Raw genomic sequence first — 26,629 nt, 5'->3', positions numbered from 1 at the left:
GCAAGGGGCCCTGAGAGATTATGCTTCGAATTGAGGTGCTATTTGTCTTTGGGGACAGGAAGAAAAGAAAAATGTCTTCAAAGCTTTCTCATTCTTCCTGGCCCCATTTCTGGAAGTAATAAAACAAAAGCTTGCATCTCTCTCTCTCTCTCTCTCTCTCTCTCTCCTCTCTCTCTCTCTCTCTCTCCCTCTCTCCCTCTCTCTCTCCCTTTCCCTCTCCCTCTCCCTTTCCCTCTCCCTCTCCCTCTCTCTCCCTCCTTTCTTTCTCTCTTTCTCTCTCTGTCTAGAGCAATAGGGAAATACTGTAGACATGATCCTTAAGAAGAAAGCTTTGCCATCATGGCCAGATGGATGATGCATGATGGAACCAATTAGCCCATTTTTGCTGAAAAGAAAGAGGGAAAAATCAGAATTTCAATTTTCAAAGCGAAGATTCTTTTTTAAAAAACGTTTGATTATTTTCTTCTCCTTTCAAACTGATTTCCATGCTTGTTTGGGGGTAGAGTCTTGGTCTCTGAAGTCTGAGGGTAAACCAAGAGGCCAAAGCAATCCCTGCTCTTGGATGAAGCTGTGGATGGGGAATATTTTTCAATTCTCCTCGCCCTCCCTCCCCTCCTTTGATTTACTCTCTCCTCCCTTCCCCCAACAGCTACTCATTGGGGCTGCCCAGATTATACCCACGGGTGAAAGAAAACATTCCAGTTACATCACTGGGGCTCTGGATTTCTGAGTTAGGACAACTCAGGTTTCATAACAAGAATCTCTGCTCCAAGGCAAAGGACCATTTGCCTGGACTTCCTGTCTTGGGAGGCAGACTAATCAGCTGGAGTCTAGAGTTTCTTCATCAGCAAGGGATGCCAGACAAAAGCAGGGAGGAGGTCTCTGCCCTCTGTAAACAGGAGATATGAGTGACTTTTACCACTGTCATCTTTTCCACACTCACAGCATGGAAGATGCATGAGAGATGCAGATGAAAAAGGAATGCTCTCTGACCCGGCCCCTTGTGGGAAACTCACAGCAACAAGCAAACAATGTCCTAGAAATGAAGCCAGCCACCTGCTTCAGGCTGTGCTGCACACAGGAAGCTTTATTTATTATGGGGGGTAGGGTGCAGTGTTACCCCTTGCCCCATGATTTGAATTTCTTAGGGGGTACTGGGGATTGTTCTCATGGGTGTTATACCTCCAAGCTGCCCTCCCAGCCCTTGTTTTAGTTTTTGTTTAGAAACAGAGTCTCCCTAGGTTGCTGAGTCTTGTTAGATTGCTGAGGCTAGTCTTGAACCTGTGATCGTCCCATCTCAATTCCAAGTACTGGGATTACAGGCATGCATCACCATGACTAACCTGATGTGAGATACTTTTGAGGTTCTTTCACCTGGGCTCAGGAGTTCAGGTTGTCAGGCTAATGCCTCCAGGCACTCTGCTTATGTGCTAAGAAATGCTGAGAAATACCAGAAGAGCTAAGTAAGGTGAAACACCTGTCTAACTTCTTCCATGCAGTTTTGGGACTGTCTTCAGGGTACCTACAGCTGCTGTGGCAACCATGGGCCAGGAGTGCAGCAATGGGGTGGGGTCATCCCTGGGGTGTGGTCCTACCTGCCTGTGGTGCTTCAGCCTTGATTCCGATTCCGTAGCTTTGAACTCGCCCCTTTTCCCCAAGCTCCCTCCCAGCTGTGGACCCCTCCCTTTGATTACTGTAGGGTGGCTTTGCATCGCGGTGGTTAGGCCTCTTGAACTGATTAATGATGTTCTGAGTGAAAATGTAGTCTTGTGAGTCAAACAAATCTGTAGCTCGGCCAACCTCCCAGGCACCCCTCCCCCTCTCTGTACTTCCTTTACCCACGCTTGGCTCCTCTCGCCACCCTCCCTTTCAAGTTATTTCTCATATTTTATGTTCATGCCAAAGGGTAAACAAAGTCAAAAAAGGACTTCTGGCCCTTTGGTAACATGGAAGCACCAACACATGTCTTTCAACTCATTGGAAGAGTTGGTCATCCATTGAGCACCCCTGTTGATGCCCATGTGGGTGCCATGGCACCAGCATGGTGGCCTCCTACATCCCCAAACTATGGTGGATCTGGGCAAGGTTTGAGAAAAAGGGGGCCGATGAAGGAGGAGGGTTGTTTGAGGTCCTCTTCAGTCTCTGAATATGTGGTTGGGACTTTGGGTGGGAACAAGAGGAGGAAAACTATTCATTGTATTGAGTAATTGTCTAGATTTGTTATCCAATCTTATTGCATATCTAGAACCATCCAAATGAAGATTAGTATTGGACATCATTAGCCTTTCTCTCCAAAATCAGTTATCTCTTTATGTCAATACTGTCTACAGTCTCTCTGTAGAAAGAGTGGCTCAGTGCTGAAAGTGTGTGCAAGACAAGGGAAATAATGTGTACCATAAACATCCTCCACTCCTCCCTTCCCCATGATTAAATGTGGGTCTTTTTATGGCAAGAGTCTTGGTACTATGAGTTGATGAGATATAATCCCTCCTACTTGGAAGGCAATGACTCAGGATAGCCTATCCTGACTCAAATAGACCACCGTAGAGTCAACAAATAAAACCAAGAATAAAATAAGCTTAAATAATAAAATAAGAATAAAATAACAATGACTTTATGCTGAGCTGAAGTTTTTGTTGTGAGCATATTAGACTCAGAGGGACAGGACAGCATTTATTCAATATCTTTTTAGTAGAATCTGTTATGTGCAAGTGGTATGAGATATTTTTGGGATTAAAAATGGAATCCTTTATGTAGTTTTTTTTATTGGTGCAGTATAAGCATACATCTTAATGGGGTACAAAGGTAGAGGCATACCTGCACGTATCACTCATTTAGCCCTTCTCCATTTCCCACCCCATTCCCTCCCACCTCCCTTCTTCTCATATGTGGCTTAGTGATTGATTTTGATATGCCGTTAATGTACATCATGTACATTGGTGAATTCATCTCTTACTCCCTCCTATTCCCCTTAGTTTTTAAGCTCTGATTTTAGAACAACTTTATACTTTAAAAATTATTGGGAAATAACAGGGCTTTTATTTAGGTGTGTTCCATGGGTCAGCATTTATTGTATTTGGAGTTAAATCTAAGTATGTTTTTTAGAGCACCAGAATACACAAGCACAGATCTCATTAGCCGCTGGGGCTGATGTCATCATGTATCACAAAACCCTATTATATACTTGTGAAGGAGTAAGAGTGAAAAAGCAAAAAAATTTTTAGTACTATTATAAAAATAGTTTTGACCTCATGATAAGTTCACTGACGGGGCTGCATGAATTTTAGGGATTAGAACTGCTATCCTACTGGCACCAAACTCAGGGATGCTATGGTCCAGGAGGGCAGGGCCGTCACAGACAATAAACAAATACTGCTTTCTGAAGGGACAGGTAGGTGCTAGGAATCTGAGGTTAGGTAAGGTGGAGTAGAGTGGGCTACTCGGACACTTGTTTTAATCATACTTTGATAATCAAAGTTATTTTCACAGCCATACGTATGCTGTCACTAAACACAGAGCTTCCCAAGAGTCTTGGTATTGGTGTAGGTTGGGGTTATTGGATTGGAGAAATATAGATCTTCACAGAAAAGAAGAATGTGAAGTTTGAAAGTATATTTTATATTAAAACGTGACCTTGTATTTAGGAAGTGAAAAATATTGTTTTTATACTAATGACCAAAGCTTAACAAAACTTCTAGATTAGAAGAAAAATAGAAGAAAATGCAATGATTCTCAGCTGAGAATGGGGCAAAGGTTTAAAATTGATCACAGAAACAGGTTCAGGTGAGAGCCTCCTGCCCTGGAGTGACTATTCTCATCTTCCTGTCTTCTGCAGGTATTAACTCTCTGATAGCAAACAATATCTACGAGGCTGCCTACCCACTTCATGATGTAAGTACCATTTTTCTTGGCATGTTCTCTCTAGTCTTCCAAAAGTTGAAAACCACAAGCAGTGCAGTGGGTGACTGTGTGCAAGGCAAGGCAGGAGAGACTCAAGACATTGACATACCTTGGCGGACTCTGGACTACTCACAGCTGACAGTCATGACTAGTGTGTGTGTGTGTGTGTGTGTGTGTGTGTGTGTGTGTTGCTAAGGGTGAAATCCAGGGGCTATTTTACCTCTGGGCTACACTCCCAGACCTATTTTATATTTTATTTGGAAACAGAGTCTCACTAAGTTGTTGAGAGCCTCAACAAGTAGCTGAGGCTGGCTTTGGACCTGTGTGATCCTCCTGTCTCAGCCTCCCAAGTACTAAGATTACAAGCGTGCACCACCACACTCGGCTCCCAGTTTGATTTTTGCCAATGGTTTCAAACTGTCTCTCCAGTGATTTCTCCAGAGGATGAAGGGAACTGGCTTTTCTTAGAGCTTTTCCTATCTCTGCCTTTTTAAAAATGAAAGTGTGAAAATACAGACATAGCACAAGCTAATGAAGGGAAGAGATGTTGGTGAAGGTGGATGGATGATCGCAGAAGGAAATTCAAAGGCCTGGGTAGTGCATACCTTGAGCCATCACTGAAATGATCCTTAGCTGGGAGTGATGTTATAGATATGTAATGCAATGATGTTCTTCAAGACAGTGTTTAAAGAGCTTAATTAAATGCCTAACTCCCCATCCATCTGAAGTCATGCCTTTAGCAACTGTCACACAGCGGTGCCATGGAACACTGCGGAGATACAGAGTCATCTGAGACTCTCAGGCAGGGATCTTCTCCTTCCTGACATCTTCTCTGTGACACGTACACAGCCAAGTTCTGCCAATTACAGACCAGGCGAGCACATCAGTGATGTGCCAACCCGTTTACAGGCATGGGCTCTGGCATTGCCGTGCGTAGGCACAGGCTCGTCTCTGCAGCACATGGGGGGAGCATCTTTGCATGAGAAGCTATTCCAGTAAAAGTTGTAAGCATGGCTGACTAAGAAAAGTGGAACACTGGCCTCTCAGCACGCTGTGTTTGGCCTTCATTAAATGGAAATGAAAGAAAGGAATGGCATTAGAAAACCAGAAGAGAACATCCTCTCTCATTTGGCATCTGTTTTTGGCAATTCTGCTGGCTTTATCTGGTATTCCTTTTTCTCCTACAGGGTGAATATGACAGCCCAGGGGACGACATGAATGACAGGAAGGTAAGCCTGCTGGGTGCATGTGGGCGCCTCGGGCCCCTGAGACTAGGCCTAGGTGTTTGATTTACCTGCATATCCATTTTCAACATTTTTTCTATAGCACCTCTGCCCACCAGGCATTTGGAACCGTGAAGGCCACTTCCGGGCATCATTATGACTATGTGTGTTGGGGGTTGTTCCTGGAAATCAGTGCCTGGGGACCAGGGATGCCAACCATCGTGAAATATATCCAACAGTTCCACAAAGCACTCATCCCCCTGTCCAGTGGCAAGAGAGTACCAATGGAGAAACAGTGTGGTCCCAATTCCTTATCTCACAGATGTAGGACCTGGGGCACAGAAAAGCCGCACACCTTGCCCAAGATCACACTGTGAGGACATGCAGGGAGGGGGCTTGGAAGCCCTTTCCCTCTCACATCCTCCATCCCTGTCAAAAGTGCAGGATTATCCACACCATTCTGACTTCCTTTTTTGGTTTCCTTGAAGTCATCTTTCTTAGCCTCTAGGCAGGCAAGTGAAGTATAACCACTATCGACTTATAGATGAAAAAGTTGAGGGAGAAGGAGGCGCTGTCATGCAGTGTAGTCCAAGAAGCAAGAATTAGAGGGTACGGTTAGGGGAGGGGCAGTGGTTCCATTAGAAGGATTCTTCCGACGGCAGGCACAGCTCCTGACCATGCAGGCTCTCCTAGATCTCCACCTGTGTTTATTCTGTGTTTATTCTGTGCACTGTTGGGTCATGGATGTGCCCCTGCCCTCCAGCCATGGCCCAGCACCATAAAGGATGGCCACAGATACATCCATGGGCCCCTCATGCCACCCTCAGCCTTCAGCAGCTCCAGACAGCAGAGGAGGGTGGGGGAGGCTGGGAGGGTGAGGAATTGCAGCACAAGAAGTTCCCCTCCCCCAACCCTGTTGTCTGGAAAATCATTCATCCCCCAAGTTGCCTTTTGAGCAGTCTTCTTTTATCCTGCCTATTAGTCCCTGTTATGAAGTGTTAAGTATTAAAAACATAAAAGGTCTTTTCCAGAAATACTGCCGTGATTGCTTACACATGTCCCCTCTCTGCCTGCCCAGGGAATCTGCTGTAGTATTTCGATGTCTTAACCTCATCTGTTTCCTATCTGATGCTAATAGTCTCGGTGTTTAATTTCCTGAAAAGTCCCGCATCTGATTTAAAGGAAAAGGAGGAAGCATTTCTCCCCCAAGTCTCACCTCTCTCACCCGACCATTTTCTGTCCTCCCACACTTTAATTTCATGTTCCTCCCCTTTAAATGGTGATCACCATCTCCTGCCCACCTCAGAAACCTCCTGCTGGGTGGTGGTGACCTGAGCCTGTCCAGGAACATTACAGAGACCAGGAACACACAGTAACTCATGGGAGAAATCAGACAGCATGCTGATATCCGCACTAGTGGAGAGAAGTAAATTGCAGATTATCTCAAATGTTTGTGCATTTGCCTTTGGAATGATATTTTATTATTAGTAACAACAGTGACAATATATTTTTTTGGGTGCTGGGGATTGAACCCAGGAGAATTCTACTTCCAGGCCATACCCCTAACCTTTAAAAAATTTTAAATTTTATTATTTATTTATTTATTTATTTATTTTCTTGCTACTGGGGATGGAACCCTTCTACCTCTGGGCTACACTCCCAAACCTATTTTATATTTTATTTGGAAACAGGGTCTCTTAAGCCAGGGGAGCTGGCTTCGAACCTGTGCGATCCTCCTTTCTCTGCCTCCCAAGCACGGGGATTACAAGTGTGCACCACCACGCCCGACTCAAAAAATTTTAAATTTTAAACAGGGTGTTGTTAAGTTACTGAGGCTGGCTTCAAGCCTGCAATCCTCCTGTTTCAGCCTCCCAAGTACTGGGATTATAGGTGTGTGCCACTGCACCCCCCTAGTAATAATACCTTTTAATAAAAAGTTTTTCTCCTATAAAATGATTTTCCAAGCAATTCTCCTCTTTCCATGGGAGAGAGGGTAGGAGCTGGGAGACGGGAGAGACCTGCCAAGATGAAGTTGCATCTTGGTTAGTTCCCAAAGTTGATGTCAAATGGGTGTTCTGCAAAGGGGAGCATGTGTCTTTGAAGGAGAAGGGGGGCCCTTCTTGTAGCTTTTTCCTTGGGGTATGCTGGGCCATCCCAGCATCCTTATTTTTCTCTGTCTGGAGTATGTCGAGAGAAGTGAGCTTTGCAATGTAGAAGGATGATAGAAACCATAAGGGAGAATGCAAGCTTTTTTTTCTCTCTTTTTTTCTGTCCATTTGTGTTGGGAAACTGATCCCCAGCCCAGACAGGAGACTGTTTGCAACACTCATAAAATATTGTAAATTCAGGACCAAGACCTTGGTGTCTAAAACTCAACCAGAGTTCTTCCAGTCACTACCAAGTGGGTGGTCTCTACAATGTATCCTGAAGAAGAAAGAGCAAAACCCTTTGTATATACACCCATATTTACTTGCTTTTATGACTTTGTGATACTCAACCAGCGTGCCTCAAGAGGGCTGCAGGAAGGACTTTGGCTAGGTGTAAGGCAGGGCTTCCTGCACTTGGGGCTTGGGGGGCTGTGGCATGATAAAGGCCTCCCTGGGGATCTTCGGGATGATTTGCAGTGGTCTCCAGAACTGTCCATCTGCCCAGATGCTTTCCTTTGCTCTCTCCTTGCTATCTGTGGCGGTTCCCATGATCTCCCCAAGGCCCAGACTTTTTAGGCAGACTCCAGGCTAGCCTAGAGGCCCTGGAGGATGGTGAACTCCTTCCCTCCAGCTTGCCTCATGCGATTGTGCAGACTCGATGACTCAGCTTCAGGTAGGAGCTGGAAGTCTCTCTCCCCAACTCTTGGAGGGTAATTAAGAAGAGGCTTCCTCCCTCTGGAGAAGAGGTTTCCTGCCTTCCTAGAAGCCAGGGCAGCAGGAAGAGGGAGCACCCTGGGGTGGGTGGAGTCCTCCTGGTTTCCAACAGCTGCTTTATTTCCCACTTGCTGAAGCTGTCTAGTTTTCTGAAAGACCCCAGGGAAGTGACTTTCACCATCTTCTGAGGGCTGTCTGTCCTCACTAGCTCCCCGTGGTTTCCTTATCACAGCAATGGGATGTGATTGCCTTTAGAATCTTTTAAACCCTTGGCTCTGGGTTCCCCAGCCTTTGCAGATGGCTGTTTCCTCTAGTGAATGGCTAGTAAATGGCTACCTCTCAAGAGAGGTGTAAAGAGAGTTACTCCTGTATAGTAAGAGCCCACCCACCCTTCAGACAAAGAAGGTACTTTTCTATTTTGGGTTGACTTCAGGATTTATTTGCCATAATGCACAACTTTCATTTTGATATACGGACATGTTGAGACCTAAATAGTTGGTGTTATTTGCAGGATCACTGTGGGATCTGGGGATAGAATTCAAACTGACCCCCAGCCAGTACTGGAGAGTGTTCACAGTATTCCTAAGTGATGGTGGAGTTAGGAATGAAACCTTGATGTCCAAAACTCAACCCATGTTCTTAAGTCAATGTGGGTGGCCCCTACAATGTAGATATGGTAGTCTATTCAGGCCCACTTCTGTCCCATGAATGCTTCTGAGGTGTTTACAGCTGCATTCTTTCTGACCATCTCATGGCTAGGTGCTCTCTGAGCAGCTGCAGCCTAAGAAGGGACCACAAGTCTCAAATACCTTGCTGTTCCCTAGCATTGCAAAGGGTCCTTGCAAAAGTGTGTAACACCCAATTTCCTTTGTAGTCCTAAGGAATACTTAAATCAATGCCCACTGTCACCTGTGATGCCCTAGGGAGCCAAACCTGCTGCCTGTGTGCTTTGAGCTATCGGGTGGGGCAGTCCCTGTGGGTTGTTTCCTGTCATAAAGGCTTGGGGTTAGGCAGACACCACCTGGAATCATGTCCTGGGTCTCTACAATAAGGCACTATCCATCAGGAAGGAGTTGCAGTCTCTCTAATTGATTTGTAGGCTTGGCTGGCTGGTGAAAGGAGGGTATGGTGCAATGTTATAAGAGAAAGTACATTTGCTGCGAGCTGCATTAGAAGATTCTAGAGACTACAAGTTCAAAGGGACTGTTACAAGTTACCGTACTTGTCCCTCCACTTTCTTCATTCCACGTTCAGGCTTCTGGAGCAGAGACTTCAGAGCATGCCTCCCTCCCGTCATCCTGATTTCTGGTCTTTTCTGGGCTCCCAGAGCCTGGAGTTTATCATGATCCCCTTGGGCATAACCAGGTGTGATCGAACAATTTTAGAGGTAGGTGGAAAGGGTCTGCAGCACTCTCCACCTCCCTCCCAGCCACTCCTGCAAGCAACAGAGGGTGTGGGCTGGCCTGGTCAGGTCATGTAAATGTCCAGGTGTGACTGCTGTGCTGCCTTCCAGATTTGCTGCTCAGTGGCTTCAGCTCTCTTTTTTTTGGGCTGCCTCGTGATTTCCTCCTCTGAATCTGTTCAGCCCTTCAGTACCTAGTGCAAGCAACTTTCTTGGCTCATCATTGCCTATATCTATAGCCACGCCTATAATGTTGTGCTTGGAGGATACTGCACTGAGACTAAAAACAGGTCCAGAATCCAAGAAGGGAAAGATTCTGGGGTTGCCTCTCAGGGTGGGCTGGAGCTGACTGGGCCATCCTGGCTTCCTGGGGTGTTTTAGATTTTCCTCTCTAGCAGTGGTAAATAGGTGTGCTGAGGCTTCGATTTGGGCCGTTTATGTGACCTGGGTAGGAATTTGCTTTGAAAACCAGAGCCTATGAGGCAGGCAGTGACGTCCCATGGCTCTCGAGGGATGTCTTGTCCTCGTCTTCTGACGCAAGCTGGCATCCCTTAGGGCCACAAGTGATGTTACTATGACAACCAGATGCTGGAGAGGCAGAGTTTGCACTGGGGAGACAGAATAAAAACACAGGGCAGTAGAAACACTGAAGATGGGGGAAAGGAAGAGATGTACTAATAACAGCAGGAGTGTGATAGGAGGTACCACCTTGGAATGGGCAGAACCAGAGCTCATGCATTCAGATCTTCCTCTGCTGTCATGCACCCCATAAACTCTGTGTCTAGACTTCCTCCTTTGCAAATGTAACTGCAAATGTAGTTTGCTTCATCAGTCAGTAATTTCTGATTGTGTTTTACAGTTTCTGGGAGTGATTATGACAATAAAATGCTATAGCCATTCAGTAGGAATACCAGTTCTCTTGTCAGTTTTACTATCTTTAAAAACTTTTAGTTGAAAAAGGATGGCTTCCTGTAGGCGGAGGCACAACTGGATATTCAAAATACTCGATTCAAGAAGGCTCTCCTTGACAGATTTTTTGTAAATTCTGTGTGATATATAAAGGAATGTGATGTGTAAGGCACCTAAATAATGTAGCAAGATAGCAACTGTATTGTGAGTCTGTCAGTTCTAGACTTCTTACTTGCTTAAGCAATATCTATTCAGCATGAATATCAAGGTGAGGTCTGATAGTGGTGCATTACTAAATGACTTTATTACCTCATAGACAATCACAAGGTGGAGCTGATCAGATATTTCTTTATTTTCATTTATTTTTATTTTATTGGTGCACTGTAACCATACATCACATTGAGGTTTAGCGTGATAGAAATATGCATATATTTAGTACCAGTTCATTTTCCTCCAGAACCCACCACATTCCCCAATCTCATTCATAATTTTGAAACCAGTATTGATCATAAATGTACATGGATTGCTTGAATTGATTTCTTTATCAGGCCTCCTTCCTTCCTCCCCACTTTCTTCCCCAAATCTCCTTCCCACCATTCTATTGGTATGTCTCCTGATTTATTCAAAGTCTCTTGTTTCCCAGATAGATAGTTCAGGCTAAGTGTTGGGAGATGTGGTTTGCTCCTAGGATGTGCACATGCTAGTTCTGCCAAAGTTGTTACAAATTCTTACAGGAAGGCATGGCCTGCTGTGTTTGGTGCAGTGTCTCCCCCTGAGGTCTTGCTCACACTCCTTCCCTGGAACCTTCAAGTCACTGAATTCAACCATTCTCATATGACCTGACCCATCAGTAGCATTTAACACCACTTGTCATTTTCTTCTCTTGGAAACTCTTGTCTTGGCTTCTAAGACTCCACACACTTATGCTCTTTTTCTATATAACCACCTGCTCTTCCCTCCTCTTACTGGTTCTTTATCATCCCCTTGTTCTCTAAATGTGTGTCCAGATCTAAGGTCTCTTCTCTACTTTTTCTTCTTGTTTGTTTATTATAGTCATAACATAATAACTTCTTAGATCATCTCTTCTAACTAATACCTCCCAGATTTGCATCTCCAGTCTGAACTCCCCTTTGCACTCCAGATTTTTATACCCAGCTGTTTACTCAGCATTCCCATGTGGATATCTCAAAAGCATCTCAAATTAATGTACCCCAAAGCAATTTTGGTTCTATCTCTCTTAATGTATTTTCCCCACAGTCTTCTCTATTTCATTAAATTATATCACTATTATCCAAGCACTCAGGCCAAGTTCTAATTTTCTCACATGCCATCAACTACTTTTCGCTATGCTTCCCAACACTACCATAGTTTTTGCCATCATTTCTCACCTGGACCATTCTAGTATTCTCCCTATTGCTCTGCTCAGTTTCAGCTTTTCTCCACACAGCAGGCAGAGTGAAACTATACTATCTAAGTCAGATTGTTTCTTCCCTCAGCTACAGATTTTCCAATGGCTTCCTTTGAAGTCCAAAGATTTTAGTATGGCCTACAAACTTGTGAGTGGTTTGGCCACCCCGATACTTTATGGCATTATCTCTGATTATCCTCTTTGTGCTTACTCTGTTCCAGCTACATGGTTTCCCTGTTCTTCCTAGGACATATACATTTGCCTGTGGGTCTTTGTACAGAGGCTGAAACATCCCCCCCTTTCCTTCTGGTCTCACCTGTAATATCACCTCCTCAGAAAAGCCCTCCCTGGCCACCCTATCTAAAATAGCATCATACCCCATTTACACACACACACACACACACACACACACACACACACACATATATGTATATATATATATACACATATACATTTACATTTATATATATATACACTCCCTTACCTTGATTTATTCTTATGAAATTTATAAATTTAATATGTAATATATTTGCCTCCCACACCAAGTGTAAGATCCTTGATAGCAAAGACTTTGGTTTAATGTTGTATCAAGGGTCTGGACAGTGCCGGGCTCATTTTACTAGACTAGGCAAAAAAGAACAAAAGGTTATGCTTATTAGGTACAAGACTAGCCCTGAGTGTGATAAAGGTGACTTGTAATATTTGTGGAAGGAGAAGAGAGTTTCTTTATCCTCCTGACTTGTGAATGTTTCATGAGTCTTTTCCTGGAAGCTGGGCTTTAGGAATATGTTACCTTGTTAGGATGAATTAAAGAAGATGAATAGTTGCCTGGTTTCATCCCTAATTTGTCTCCATGTTTTATTTTTTGTTTGTTTGTTTTTTTAGTTGCTGTATCAGGAATGGGCACGCTATGGAGTGTTCTATAAGTTTCAGCCTATTCACCTCATCAGGTAAGTTGTGAGAGGGGACATTGGGGAGAATTCTCAAGGTGCAAATCCTGAAAGATAGGTGGTCAACCCTCCTGACCCCTTGCAGCCTGTTGTTCAGGCAGAGGGCTCTGCTTTTCTGGGGTGTATGATCCTCTGCTCTGTGTCCTGGGGTTGGGGAAACCATGGAAGGGTAGGTAAAAAATGGAGCCTTTGTGGAGCAGAAGATAATGTACATTGATGTCCTATTTCTTCCTCTTCAGATCCTCAACATTGGTCTCTATTTTCCTTCCTGTTATTTATGGGTGAAAAAGTTGTCTTTTTCATTTTTATTTTTTAATTTGTCTTGGGGGAGGACCTGAATAAAGTAGAACCTTGGGCTGTGTCCAAATGACTGCAGTGTTGACTAAGGAAAGGAAAACCCTAGAAGAGCACATGGAACATAAACTGGCTGGCTGGACAGGGAGTGTGGGCTTTGTATAGCTTCTCTGGAAGGGGGTGAGGAGGACTGGGTCTTGGAACCCCTCCTTTTAGGGTTGCTTCAGGGTGATATTCTGTTGCTGTTGCCTTGAAAATTCTCCCAGCTTCTATAGAACGTTTATGAGAGCTGTTGAAAGCACTTACTAGAACACCTAAAATGGATTAGGGTTCTAGAAACTCCAATGCTCATAGAGCCCAGCCTCCTGGCTGGCTGGAGTGTTGGGTGGTGACACTGGGTAGTGGAGAGGAGTTGGATGGAGAGTCAGGAGACCTGAGTTTCACTCCAGAGCTGGCCACTAAGTACTGTATTTATTTGGTTCAGCCCATTCCTACTTCTTGCTTTGATCATCAGAGTCCTAATGGTCATAATTTGGGAGGCTGACCTGAGGAAATCTCTGAAATATCTAGGAAGAACATGCTCATTTAGAAAATGTGGGGGTGGGGGGCTGAGCATAAAGGAGGAGGCAGCATGACTGCTACTTGGTCATTTGTGGCTCTTCCAATGAGCTAATTAGTCAGCCTGCAAATACAGAGAGTATTCCTGGCTGATTACCCTGGCCTGGGATTGTGAGAGGGCAGCCTCCAGAAAAAGTTACTCCAGAGGGAGTGATTCCAACTTCTTGGAAGAAGAAAAGAGCCCAGGGCCAGAGTTTGGGCAGGCTCACCTCCTACGCTGAGCTGTGACGTTCCTCCCAGGGAACTGGGCAAAAGCAGGTGTTTGTTCTGGCTGAAGACTGTTAAGTGCAGTGCTTGGGTTCACGGACAGGGGTGTGGGGTGTCTGTGACCCAGGCTCCTCGCCCAGTGCCTCTGTTCCCTGGCTGCCTCTTTGCGGCATGGGCCACCTAGACTGTTCTTGGGGCCACACCAAAGCTGCTTCCTTCAATCTTGGTGGGCTTTGATCTTTCTTTTTTTTTCTGGATCTCAAGTGGCCACCCACCTCTGTCACCTGTTTTGTCTAACTACCCGTTCATTATTTAAAAGTATGAACGAAAAAATTTTAACAATTCTCCCTACCAGAGAGCCCTAGCTTTTCCCCCAGACACTATAGGTGACTTGCTTGCCAACTAAGTGGGAAATGGTTCCAAAGCACACTCAGTTTTGGCCACCAGAGCAGCCTCAACTGGGGGAAGAGTTGATCTTGGAGCAGAGCCCTGTTCTGGGGACTGGGAAGTTTGGAGAGACCAGATCTGTCTAGCCAGAGCACAGGTTTCTGGGGTGGAGATGGAGGCTTGCAGATAAGATAGTGGAGGGTGTTCCCACAGTCCCTGGGCAAGGCCAGCAGCTTGTGTCTGTAAGGCTGGGAAAGTCTGAACCTGGAAGGGTAGGGATGGGCATGCTGAATGCCAGGTAGTGTGTGTGTTGGGAAGATGGGTCAGGTTGTTGTATCTATCCAGTGGCACAAAGAAATCTCTGACCTCAAGAAGCTACTAGAAAGAGAAGATATATCAATGAGGCTGGTGTGAGAGAAGAGGCAGGGGACATAGGGGCAGAGGTAGGTGAGCCATGATAGAGAATCCACCGGCAGGTGCCTGAAGAACTCATGGAGGGAAAACTGGGTGGCATGTGTGGGAAGCAGCTCCGCACACTCAGCAAACTCCACACCGAACTCATCATTTTTGCCTCTTTTTCCAAATGTCCCCACCTTGCTTTCTCTGATTCTATCAACCCTCTCCTTCTTCCTCTTCATCATCCCCTGGCCTTGGGACCTCAGCGATCCTCTTCCTCTCCCTTGCCCCTATCTGATTGACTCCAAGTCTCGCGGGGGCTCCTTCAGTACCAGCTACCTGCCCTGCCTCTTTTCTCCCACCGTTCCTGCCACACCTGCCACAGAGTCCAGCCTGTAGCTCCCTTTTCTGATCCTACTTCCTAGGGCACTCTGTTCGTTATAGCACTGAACTCCTTTTCATCCAACAGAGCCCCAGGAAATAGGAAGGAAATACTTTGGCCAGTACAACTTCTACAGGAAGTACAAAGCATGATGCTTTCCCCACACCCTTCACCCCGTCTCTACCAGCTGCACCATCCTTGCTGCCCAGCAGGCTGCACTGTGTTACTGCTAATGGGTTTCTTCCAGCCCAACAGGGTTCTCCAGCCTGGATCTAGAAACACTGGGGCCCGAAGGCCTGGCCAAGTGTGTGTGTGTGTGTGTGTGTGTGTGTGTGTGTGTGTGCGCGCGCACAGAGACCCAGGTGAATGAGTGCAGCCCAACTCAGTAGATCCTTCTGGAAACTTCCAGCCAGCAGCACTTGCTCCACAGAAGAAACACAGTTGGTGGCTAAGAATTTGTGGAAATGAAACTTGAAATGGAGCAAAATTGCTCTTCTAGCTCCTTGTGGGAACATCAGAGAGTCGGCCTACACTGCTCTGGTTCAGTGCTGTGTGAATCCAGGAGGATGACAACCTTTATTTTCTGGTGAAATTTGGGGACCTGGGGCTTTTAAGAATTTTGGGTTTCTGGTCTAATACTATTCACTAGAACGAGTGTCTTCTCATAGGCTGATTTTCGTGGCGGTTATGATGTGGATGAAGCAAAAATATTCTTGACGTATCTTCTGAATTTAACTCCTAACTATACTTGGTTGAAAGAGATGAATAAAGCTTTTTAACTTTTTAAGCATCAACTGTTGTTGCCTGTCAGAGGTGAGAAAGAGAGGGTTCTAGAAGTGCACTAGGCCCAGGGGGTTGCAACCCATTGGCTTTGGGGAGTTTACCAAGGGGAGAACGCAAGGGGAGCATTCACTATACTCACAGGCTTACAGCCTGAAGAGGGTAGTGGTTCTTATTCAGCACCACTTTTAGGGATGCTTCATTCATGAGTGGGATTTGCTGCAGTTTAAGCCTGGCTCCAGGCATGGGGCCCATCCCTGTGGTAGTTTTGGAGTCCTCTTAGAAATGTCCCAGCTTGAAGCCTTGGGATATGGAATAGCTTCAATGATAATCTTAATGTGACTCTTACAGGGGGTCATTTCAAGAGACTTTGGGCGGCCCCACACACCCATATTGCTAAACAGATCCAGAATCCCAGTCTTCCTTCATTCCAGCCCCATCCTGTCAAAGGAATTGGCTCTCCCTTCTCCTGCCCCCAGGCATAGATCATCGTCCTTGCTAGTGTCCTCCAGGATTGCCACCAGCAGGCTGTGTGATTTGCATCCCTCTTGGTCCATTTCTGCCCTCCTGAGATGTGACCCATCTAAGTCCCTCCAAGTGGGAGATAGGGGAAGCCACATTCTTTCTTAGAAACTTTTCTTTGTATGGCAGGCTTTGGAAGGACTGGCCACAGCTAGTTTTTGAGAGAAACAGAAAGAAAAATGTCAATCAGTCCATGATTAATTACTTTTTGATCCTTGAAGGGGATATTGAGCCCTCCCCCTTTCCTCCCTTCTTCCCTCCCTCCCTCCCTCTCCCACCTTTCCCTCCCTCTTGGCTACCACAACATAAGCAGTTTCCTCTGCCATGATGCTCTGCCTCACTGTTGACACAAAAGCAGTGGAGCCAACTGACCATGGACTAAAACCTCTGAAACTGTAAGCCAATTAACCTTTCTGCCTTTTTAGATAATTGTCTCAGTTTTTTTGTCACAGTGGTAGAAAGGTAACACAACTTGTTGTATAGGTCAGGTCTAAATATTTGAAAAAAGCTGTTCTGCCTGGATTAGTTCTCATTAATCTAAGCGTTCCTTCCTGTGCCCCAAACACCCCAGGCCTTTCCATATTTCCTCATGTGATACAGACTTTTGACAGCTTGAGCCTTATCATCGTCCTCCTTGGGACTTGGTGGCCTGGATACTTCAGAGTAGGTGCTTTGCACATCCCTCCCTTGATGTGGAGAAGCCAGCATGTGCTATGCACTGTCAAACTCCATGTTAGGAACATAAAGACTAATTAAGAATGGCCCCACTTGGGAGAAGCTTAAGTTCAAACAAAAATCTCCATACTTGCAGATGACTACTGAGCTTTTTCAAGAATGAAAAGATAAGCTGATGGAGAGAACTTATAAAAAGTAACCGTGAAACTGTAGAAAAACAACATACGAAAAAGATCATGAGGAAACCTTGGCTCCCAAGCAAATCCTCTGTGATGATGGGTTCAGGGGTATCAACAAAGATTGCTGGAGGTGACCGACTCTTTGGAGAACCGTCTTGTGATGTTTTTTAGCACCACATGCCTTTCAACGTCTACCAAAGCATTTTAGAAACCAAACTGTGATCCTGTTGCTTAGTGATTTACTAAAGCAGGGCAAAGCCTCATGTGTCCAATTTAGGCTCTCACACCTAAAGAAAACTCTACCAGGCTACGAATATCTCATAGAAAGGAAAAATAGTTAGATTGAAGATTTGGCATATCGTCCATGGAGACAGACTTAAGCAATCTCCCTAGGAAGGAAATGGAGAATAAGTGAGGCTGACACTTACTGAATTAGAGAATGAAGAGAATGGCCACAGAGGTCTTCAAATCCTCATGCACTTGTCTCAGCACATTCCTTTGGGTGAGGAGCAGTGGGTCAAGAATGACAGCTCGGTTTGGGCTTTGGCTTTGCTTCTGGTTGATGTAATGGCTGGGGTGTCCACTCTCTCTCAAGCCTCCATTTTCTCAGCTATGAAGCAGGGATCGTAGCACCTGTCCAACCTCCCATGACATTACTGTAAGGATTAAGATGAAGTGTTGTACAAACTTTGCGATGATTGCTGGAGGTTTGCGTAACTAAATCTGTTGTTGTCTATTCCCTGGTGGGGGATTATAATATTCTCTGAAGTAGCAGGATTCTACGTAGTTCATTCTATGCACTTTATCTGTGTGGCCTCTGCCCCATAGAAACCCTGCGAAGTGGACACTGACACCTCTGTTTATGATGAGGATACTGATTTCAGTGAGTTTACGGCTTTATGCCACAGAGAAAGCTCATCTGGGACTCAAACCCAGGCCTGTCTGCCTCCAGAAACTATTTTTTTACACATGTGGATGAAGATGCTGCAGAGCCTAATCCAGCTGTTGCCAGGCTAGCTGGGTTTCCAGCTGCCCAGTCCCTTTAATTGCTGATCTCCTCTAGCACACCATGGTGTAGTAAGCACAGCGCCTGGCCCGTGGTCGACCTCTGCTCTAGGAGGGGGTCATCTTTATAGAAAATCCACTTTGTGCTTAACAGGAACATCATGGCGTTCGCAGGGCCATGGGTTTGATTCCTCATTTCTGTTTTTTCTAACTCCTTCCATGTCTGCAGGCTCTTGGCCTTTGCCTGTCTTTCGCCAGTGGAGTAGTGCCTCTCCCTGACTCTAGCTTGCTGCTTTTTCTTGGTTGCAGCTTCAACATTCAGGTACCCAAGCCAGTTAGCACAAAAGACAAGTAAGGTGCTTATTCCACATCTGTCTGGAGCCTGGCTTCTGCTAGGTGCCGGGACCGGCGGGTGGTCGGCCTCTATAGTGGAAATGTTTTTTTTTTTTTTTTTTTGCTTCTCAGCACTTCTGAAGCACAGGGCCCCTCAGGACAGGGCCAGGGTGAGGGTAATACATACAACAGGGCATCTGTCTTTGCTGTGAAGAGCTGCACTCTGGCCTCCTTACTTGTTTGGGGAGGTCACAAGAAACCCAGCCTATTAAAGATTTTTCTTAAAATAGAGCTCAGAGTTAACAAAGCAAGAGTCGGTCTGTGTATCAGAGGTCTACTGGATGCAGAGCTCTGTACTGGGTGTCAGGGCCTCAAAGAACAGGGAGAATGGGGAGCTTGAAGTACATTGATGAGACACAAAGTTTTCATAAAAGAAACTGTGTGATGTAGGTCACAGAGCCATACAGTCCCACCCAGCCGAGAAGTTCAAAGCCATACAGAGCAGCGAGGTGGTGAAAGGTTTTAAAGGGCTCAGTAACTGGCTTTGGTGTGATCTATTAGAGAAAAATGACACAGGTGAGTTTTAAGTAGAAAGCAAAGGCTTGAAGGATTTGATGTCAGAAGGAGATGTATGAAACACAGTTGGGAAATTTGCAAGATTTGGGTTAAATCATGTTGGGTCAGGAGATATTGAAAGAAGACACTCAAGCTGAGCTGGGCAGTGAGCACCCGTGATCCCAGTGCTTGGGAGGCTAAGATGGCCAAGGATCTCAGGTCATGCCAGACTTAGAAACTTAGCCAGACCCCTAGCAACATAGGAAAACCCTGTTCCAAAATAAACAATAAAAGCAAACACACACACACACACACACACACACAAAAAAAAAAAACAAACAAACAAAATTATGTCATTTTCAGGGAAATGGATAGAACTAAAGAACATTATGCTAAGTGAGATTAGTCAGTCACAAAAAGTAAAAAAACGATGCTCTTCCTAATTTGTGGAAGCTAGGGAGAAAACGGGTTATACAAGGAACTCTAGACGAAGGAAAAACCTTACATAAGCAAATAAGGCAACTTAACAGAGGAGGAAGGAGGAGAGGGAAATTCCCTATTATACATGATGTACATTCACAAACACATCAAAGTCATCACTAAGCAAATCATGAGAAGGAGAGAGGGGGAGGGAATGGGATGGGAATTGGGGAAGGGCTGAATGAGTACTGTGTGCTTCTCTGGGATACCATACCATCCTGTATCCCATTAAGATGTATGACTACAATGCACCAATTAGAAAAAAAGGGATGGAGGTGTAATGCAGAGGTAGAATGCCCTACATTCAATCCCCAGTACAAGAAAAAGGTGGAGAGAGAGAGAGACAGATGGACAGACAGACAGACTCAGAGGGCAAAGAAAAAAGCACTAGGGAGTGTGGGAAATAGTTGGAGGAGATATATGAGACAGTGCAGGGGAAGAGGGCTAGACAAAGGGATTGTGATGGTGGAGAACAGTACAAATCCTTTTAAGTGGCTTCTCTGAATTCAGAAGAATGGCAGAACAGAGGGTTCTGGGAAGGGGTTCAGGATGCAGCGTGCTCCTGACTGTGCAGGTGAGAGTGAGCAGGCCGTGGACCTCTCATGCCTCATTTGTCTTCTCTCCTGGGGCCAGCCAAAGCTCCTCTCCCAGAGAGGTGCGTCTCCTCCTTCACAGAGGCGCTAGCTATGCGACAGCAGTGCAGTCCCATCTGCAGGAGTCAAGGACCTCAGGTAGATCTGAGGGACTGATCTTGCCCTGGAAAAAGTGCAGGGACTGGCATGGGGCTGAGTTACCATGGACACGGCCCAACTGTTTGATCCCGGGAGCCACTGTTTCACCACGTGTCTCTGGAACCCTCGAGCGCCCCACTCTTGCTAATGATATTCCCTGGAGTGATGTTCTCCACCCACACCACATGGTATGTAACCAACATAAACAGAAAGCGTCTTAACACATTGAATAACATTGGCGGAACACACGTTACAACAACCACCGCGAGATAGCTAAATTTAATTAGCCCGGCACACCCAGGCCTTTTGCACAGGCACATGCCTCTGTTTTAGAAACGGAAAACCACAGTAGTTTGTGGGTCTGGAAGTCACAGACATTAAAAAGGAACAGAAAAAAGAAAAGAGAAAAAACCACGAAAAAACTTCAAGATTTGAGCCAGGGAGACTGCTGTCCTTCAGTATCAGGGGATTTTCTCAAGGTACTGAGAAAGGTTGACAGTTGGTGACTGCCAGGAAGTGCTGTGTGCCCTGGTGTCTCAGTTGGCTCAGATGGGGATGGGAAGAAGCTGTGGGACTCAGCCTCCTCACTCAGCCTGCAGAAGGGACTCGGTGTTTCTGGCTTGGCCTTGCCACTTTCTTGTATGGAATCCACATTCAATTGCAGGTAGTCCAGAGAGAGAGAGGGAGAGAGGACTGGGATTTAAAACTTTTCACTGGATGCTTTTTTCCTGGAGAAGAATAGGGAAGGTAGGGGCACCGACATAATTTCCAGCTGTTAGCAATTCTAACAAAAATGGCAGCAATTCCTTAGGTTGAGACTCTGCCCAATTCCTGACCCTGGGCAGAAGTCAAGCTGCTCTCCAGAGAGAAGCGAATCAGCCATGTGCGAAGGGTGTCTCTGCTGTGCTTAGGGCCACTGAATCCTCTGAAATCCTCCCCGTCCCCACCACGGGCCTTGGGTAGAGTTCTCTTGCGGAGGTTCCCTCCCTTTCACTCTTGTTCAGTCTTGGTTGGGGTACTTTGCTTACCGGTGTCTGCTTCCTTTTTTCCAGTACTGTGAGCCCCACATCCCACTTGGATAAACTAGCACTTCTCTGAGGCTTTGACTTTTGGGGATTAAGGAGGTTCCGTTCTCTGATGATCCAGCAGCCAGTCAGAAGCATTAGGAGTGTCTCTGTGAGGCTGATGTGAGATAATAGTTGACCTCTTACCACCCAGTGAAACAGATTGGAGAGAATATATACTTGAGTTCAGTTGAATCCAGTATATTTATTGGATTCTTCTCTGTGCTAGGCCCTATTTTGGGGGCTAGGCTTAAATTGATGGACCAATCTTGGGGGATTAGATAATTTTACTGGGACACTTGCCAGTGAAAGCAAGTGCTATTGATAACGATGTACTAGTTAGCTCTTGTCACGTTAATCCTGCCTAACAAAGCATCCCAAAGCCAGCAAGCTTTTATTATTACTTTTGCTATTGTTGTCCATGTGTCTTCAGATTGAGTGAAAAAGCTTGCTTAAGTATGGGAAGGGCTTAGCTCTGGGTGGTTTAGCTCTCCACAGGCCTGCATATCTTGGTTATATGGGCACTTACCTGGGGCATGTTCCTCCACAGTGAGTCAGGAGAGCACAAGGAAAGCAATAGAAACACATTATATTTTTAGAGATTCATGTTGACATCACACTGCTTTCATTTCATTGGCCAAAGCAAATCACATGGCCAAACATAAATCCAGGAACTGGATTCCTTTCTGCTTAAGCTCTTTCTTAAGCCAACAGGATAGTGACTGAACACCAATCTACTTGAACACACTAAGACAACACACGAAGACAACAATCTGTTCTTGTGGCCCATCTTGGCAGACCTTATGAAACTCATGATCTAGCAGGGAAGATAAATAATTTATAATTAATCCTAAGTGTGAAATAGGTTGCTATAGGGGAGGATGTAAGAGTATAATGGAAATGCAGATACAGGGGAGTCCAACCTAATTAAAGGTGGCTTTCATGAAGAAGTAACATTTAAACTAAGATTTGATGGCTGAGTCAAAGCAAATATGAACCAGGTAAAGATGGGGGGGGGCAATGATGCAGCTACACCTAGATGATACTATTGTGTAGCAGGCGTTGTAAGTCTTTTGCATTTGCTGTCTCACAGTGACCCTTTGAGATAGATACCATGGCCCTCATTTTATGGAAAAGGAATTTGAAGCACAAGAGGTTGTCAAGTGCACCAAGGCCACACAGCTTGTAAGTACTAGAGGTAGGATTTGAACTCCCAAGTCGGGTTTGCCACCATGGACGCTGCTCCTCTGTTGATGGAGGGAGCCTGGGAGCTGGAACACTAGCCCACAGTGGTGATCGTGAGGGGGCCAGGCCAGGGGCAGGTGGTGGAGGATCCTGTGGGTTGGTTAAGGATTTTGGACTTGATGCTGAGATAAAAAGGTTGCCGTTGAAGGTGTGACGTCATATGATGCTGGTCTTGATCAAGTTGCCTTTCACTTTTGAAGGATCTAGGGCTTTTCTGTGCGGGTCCTGGAAAGGAACTGGGGTTGTACTTTCCATGTCTAACAGGATGGAGGGGTGAGGTGGAGGGTCTGGGGAGAAGAAAGACTTCTCCCAGGTGTCTTTTGTCTTTCAGAGAGGACTTGTGGGCAGTCTGAATGCCATGAGTCTGAGCCTGGAGCATCTTTTTCCTTTCTTGTTCTCACCTCTCCATGTCCTATCAACCCGCCGTCACACTTGGTTGTGATCCGGTGTTGAAGGGTCTCCTGCCATCACCAGTGATGGTTGTGTGAGCAGGAACATCCGTGGCCATCACCCGTGGACCACTTCCCTCTGTATGCGTTGCCACAGCAACCTTATGAACTTAGCACAGTCATTGCTCCTATTTAAAGATGCAGACACTGTAGCACAGAGTAGACAAGTTACTTGCCTCAAATCCCAGGCAGTTTAATGCTGGCACCCATTGTCTTAGCTGCTTTGTTGCACTTTCAGGAAGAACAATTGCTCAGAAAAGATGCATTGATGATGCCTCCAGGAGGCCTGAGGCTCAAGGTGAGGGATGGTGGGTGTGGTCACACATTCAGATGTGATAAGGACTCTAGGAATGTCTAGGACTAAACAGACCAGGTTCCTTAAGAGGGTATTGCCATAGATTATGAGGGCTTAGGAATTTTAGGTCTGGGTGCATTATTGAAAGCCAGACTCAACCCCTCACTTTGTAAAAGAGGAGCTAAAATCCTCTAACAGTCTTAAGGAAGCAAGAGGACAAAGGTGTTATGTCTAAAGCCACTCTCATGTGAGGAATCCTTCATTTGTATCCCTAGAACCTGCTCAGATTTAATGAGACAGCTGTGACCTGAGAGGTAGAAGGATGTGTGGGATTAGAGGTGGAAGTTAATGCTTCAGGTAGGTACTTTCCTCACCTAAAATATAAATATAGGCCAGGTGATATATAATACCCTTTCCAGGGATAACTTTCTATGGTCCTACAAATATAGACTCTTAGTCCTTCAAGCTGGTCTGGGACAAGGTCTAGGGTCTCACAGGGAGGACCAGTACAACCAGGAACTGGTGTGCAGGAGTCTGGACCCAACTTCTGGATGGCATCCTTTGGACTCACCACCTAGGGCACCTCATTCCTCAGTTTCTGGATTTCTCTCTTTCTCTCCCTTAACTGCCCCTCTTTGTGGACATCCCCATCTCTGTTTTCTTTAGCCTTTCTGGCTTTGCTCACATCTGGAGCATTCTGTACAATGATGAGTTTGTTTTTCTGTTGGGACACATGGTGTATATCAGAGGCACTTAAGAAGCTCTGGACAAGTGGAAAAGTCTGCATGGCATCTCAGGGGCCTCTAGCCTGGAGTGCGGGTGGCAGCTGCATGGCAGGGACCTGGCATGAGGACCATTTGACTCTCTGGGGAGGCCCAGAGGCTCAGCCTGGGGACTGATTGGAAGGGCCCCTTTGCCTTGTTGCCACGGGACACTGCTGTTCATGGTAACCAAAGTCTTTTCTGTACATCCAGTGACATGTACCAACAATGTGTCACCTACATGTGGAATGAGGTGCTTTGTCTGTGGAAGGTGATGGTGATCTCCCCAGCATGGGGTGGCAGGAATAGTGATCAGTGAACACAGAGGAAATGCAAGGTGGGCTTCCCATGAGGATGAGCTGGGAACAGGTTCAACCCCATGTGCCCTGAACACAGCTCTCCTTGCTGTCTGGTATTATTCTCCTCCTCCAGCATAGGCTGTTCATTCTCAGTTCCTAGGCTTGGCCGGGATGGAGTTAGGGTGAAGATGCTTTGGGCAAGAAAGACAATATCTATAGAAGAAGACAGATTTTGCAAGAGTGATTCTGAAACCACACTTGTCCTCCTGTTTCTTGCATTTTTTCTCTCTTGTGAACGGGAGGGTGGTGTGGGCGGATCCAGCTCAACATTCAGCTGTAGCCTGACTCCTGGCAAGGTATTGCAGAGCTTGAAAGGCTCCCTTGATGCTATCTCAGCCCTTCTACAATTCCAGGGCCAAAGAAGAATTTGTCTCTAGTCTCCCTCTCTGTCTCTCCCCTGCCCCCTTGAAACTTCTCCTCTTTCTCTCCCCTCCATTTTTCTTTTTACTTTTTTTTTTTTATTACCAAGCCATCCCAGCCACTCTATTCCCATTCACTCCAGTGACATCCTACAGCCTTGGGGATAAGTCACTACCATCTGGGCCTGCTGGTGGTTGTCTTGGAGAGTGATAGAAGGTATTTATGGGTGCAGGGCAGGGGCGGAGCTGGGGAATGCCAAGCAGAGTTCAGCCTGGAAGGTTGTTTATGCTCTAACTCCAGCAGAGAACAGCCCTGTCTATCCATGGCTCAAATTAAATTACAGATGCCCCTGAGCTTGGGGTTAGGAACATAAACAACTGGTGAATTGTAGACTTCAAGCAATGAGCAAACTCGGCAGGGGAGAGGCCTGGTAAAGGGCTGGCCAGCGATGGATTTTTCCAATTGATGTCTTTCCAAGAGCCTTCTCTGACTTCTTGGATTCCAGTACTAGAGCATTTCTCCTGGGTAGCACATCTGGGAGTGTGGCTCCTCTTTGGTGAGGAAAGAGAAGAGGGAAGAGTTCCTATTCTTTCTTCTATTTAATATTCCCTGCTTAGTGGGATGGGATTTAGAGAAAAGGTAGAGAGCTAAGTAACAGGTCTGGGGAGCCCCATGAGGGAAGGCTCTGACATTTAGATTCCTTCTCTGAGTGGATTCCAAGAGTCTAGTATAGGATGCTGTGATGAGGGCACACGCTGGTCTGCCTGGCACATCTAGTGAGGAAATGGCAACTGTCTGTGTGGTGTGACCAGCTAACTCATGAACTCACTTGCCATTCAGTCTGCTCAATGATTCAACAAGCACCTATCCCTCAGCCAGGATTGCTCCGGGTCATGGTAATGAAAAGCCCTGACCTTCAAGGAGCTTGTAGTCAAGTCAGAAAGTGATAACTTGGCTAACCGACTTCAGATGCATGATCAAGGAGGAGACAGAGCAAGTACAAAGAGCTCCAGGAGGAACCCAGGAGGGCATCAGAGTCCATCTGAGGAGGCCTTTTGGAAGATGCAACGGCTGAGCTGAGTTGAGCAAGGGGCTGATATAAGTTGGTGTAGATGGAGGGATGGGCTTCCCAGCCAGGAAGAACGGTATGGGTTAAGTCACGAATGGGATGAAAAGGCAGTCAGTCATTCCAGGAGCTTCAAGTGACTGAGAGTGGCTGGAATGAGGACTGTGTTTGAGGGTGGGGTGGATGTGTGGAAGGAATCAGATCAGGAAGCCAGCCTCAACTACTTAACTAAGAAAGCGAGGTGGAAGATGTTGAAGTAAGAAACTGGAAAGAAACCTTATGGGGGAATAGGAAACGTTTCCCTTGAGTCCATTTTCCAGAAGAATCCATTGTGAGTGCAAAGCAAGGCCTTGTGAAGAAAGTAGGCTGGGCCCCTGTGAAGGAGAGAGTGCCAGGTAGGGGGAAAGATGGTGGCTTCTTTAGAGATAAACCTGGAGAGAGGAAACTGAGGCCCTGGAAAGACAACTCAGAAGCCCAAGAGCAAGCACGCAGCTAATCCATGCCAGCGCTGGGTCTTCTGGGTGAAAGCCAACAGAAGTTGTGATTGCATAGCCTTGCTCAGGGGACCTGTCCTGACCAATTTTTTCCTTTTTTTTTTTTTAAAAAAAAAAGTTTATTGGTGCATTGTAGTCATAAATCTTAATGGAGAACAAGATGGTAGAGGCACACATGCACATATCACTCATCTAGCCCTTCCCAATTCCTACCCCATTCCCTCGCCTCTCCCTCCTTCTTATGTTTGGCTTGGTGATTGATATGTTTGCAGCTGTACATCCTGTAATTCAAGGAATTTCCCTCTTTCTACTCTCATCCCCCTCAATTAGGTTGCCCTA

At 45.9% G+C, this 26,629-nt stretch overlaps 1 protein-coding gene across 2 annotated transcripts in view; it reads left to right on the top strand.

Annotated features, from left to right (window-relative positions):
- ANO2 (anoctamin 2) overlaps positions 1 to 26,629 on the top strand; it is a gene marked incomplete at both ends in the record, with an annotated part of 335,860 nt that overhangs the window by 105,907 nt on the left and 203,324 nt on the right. For both annotated transcript variants that reach the window (XM_080706316.1, XM_080706315.1), the window contains 3 exons: positions 3,836 to 3,891; positions 5,088 to 5,129; positions 12,589 to 12,653. In XM_080706316.1, the coding sequence (XP_080562442.1) occupies positions 3,836 to 3,891; positions 5,088 to 5,129; positions 12,589 to 12,653 (163 nt within the window). The remainder of the gene's footprint in view (positions 1 to 3,835; positions 3,892 to 5,087; positions 5,130 to 12,588; positions 12,654 to 26,629) is intronic.

This window comes from Muscardinus avellanarius (assembly GCF_963383645.1).
Source record: "Muscardinus avellanarius genome assembly, chromosome: 11".
Taxonomy (NCBI): Eukaryota; Metazoa; Chordata; class Mammalia; order Rodentia; family Gliridae; genus Muscardinus; species Muscardinus avellanarius.
This window is presented reverse-complemented; position numbering and strand designations above follow the sequence as displayed.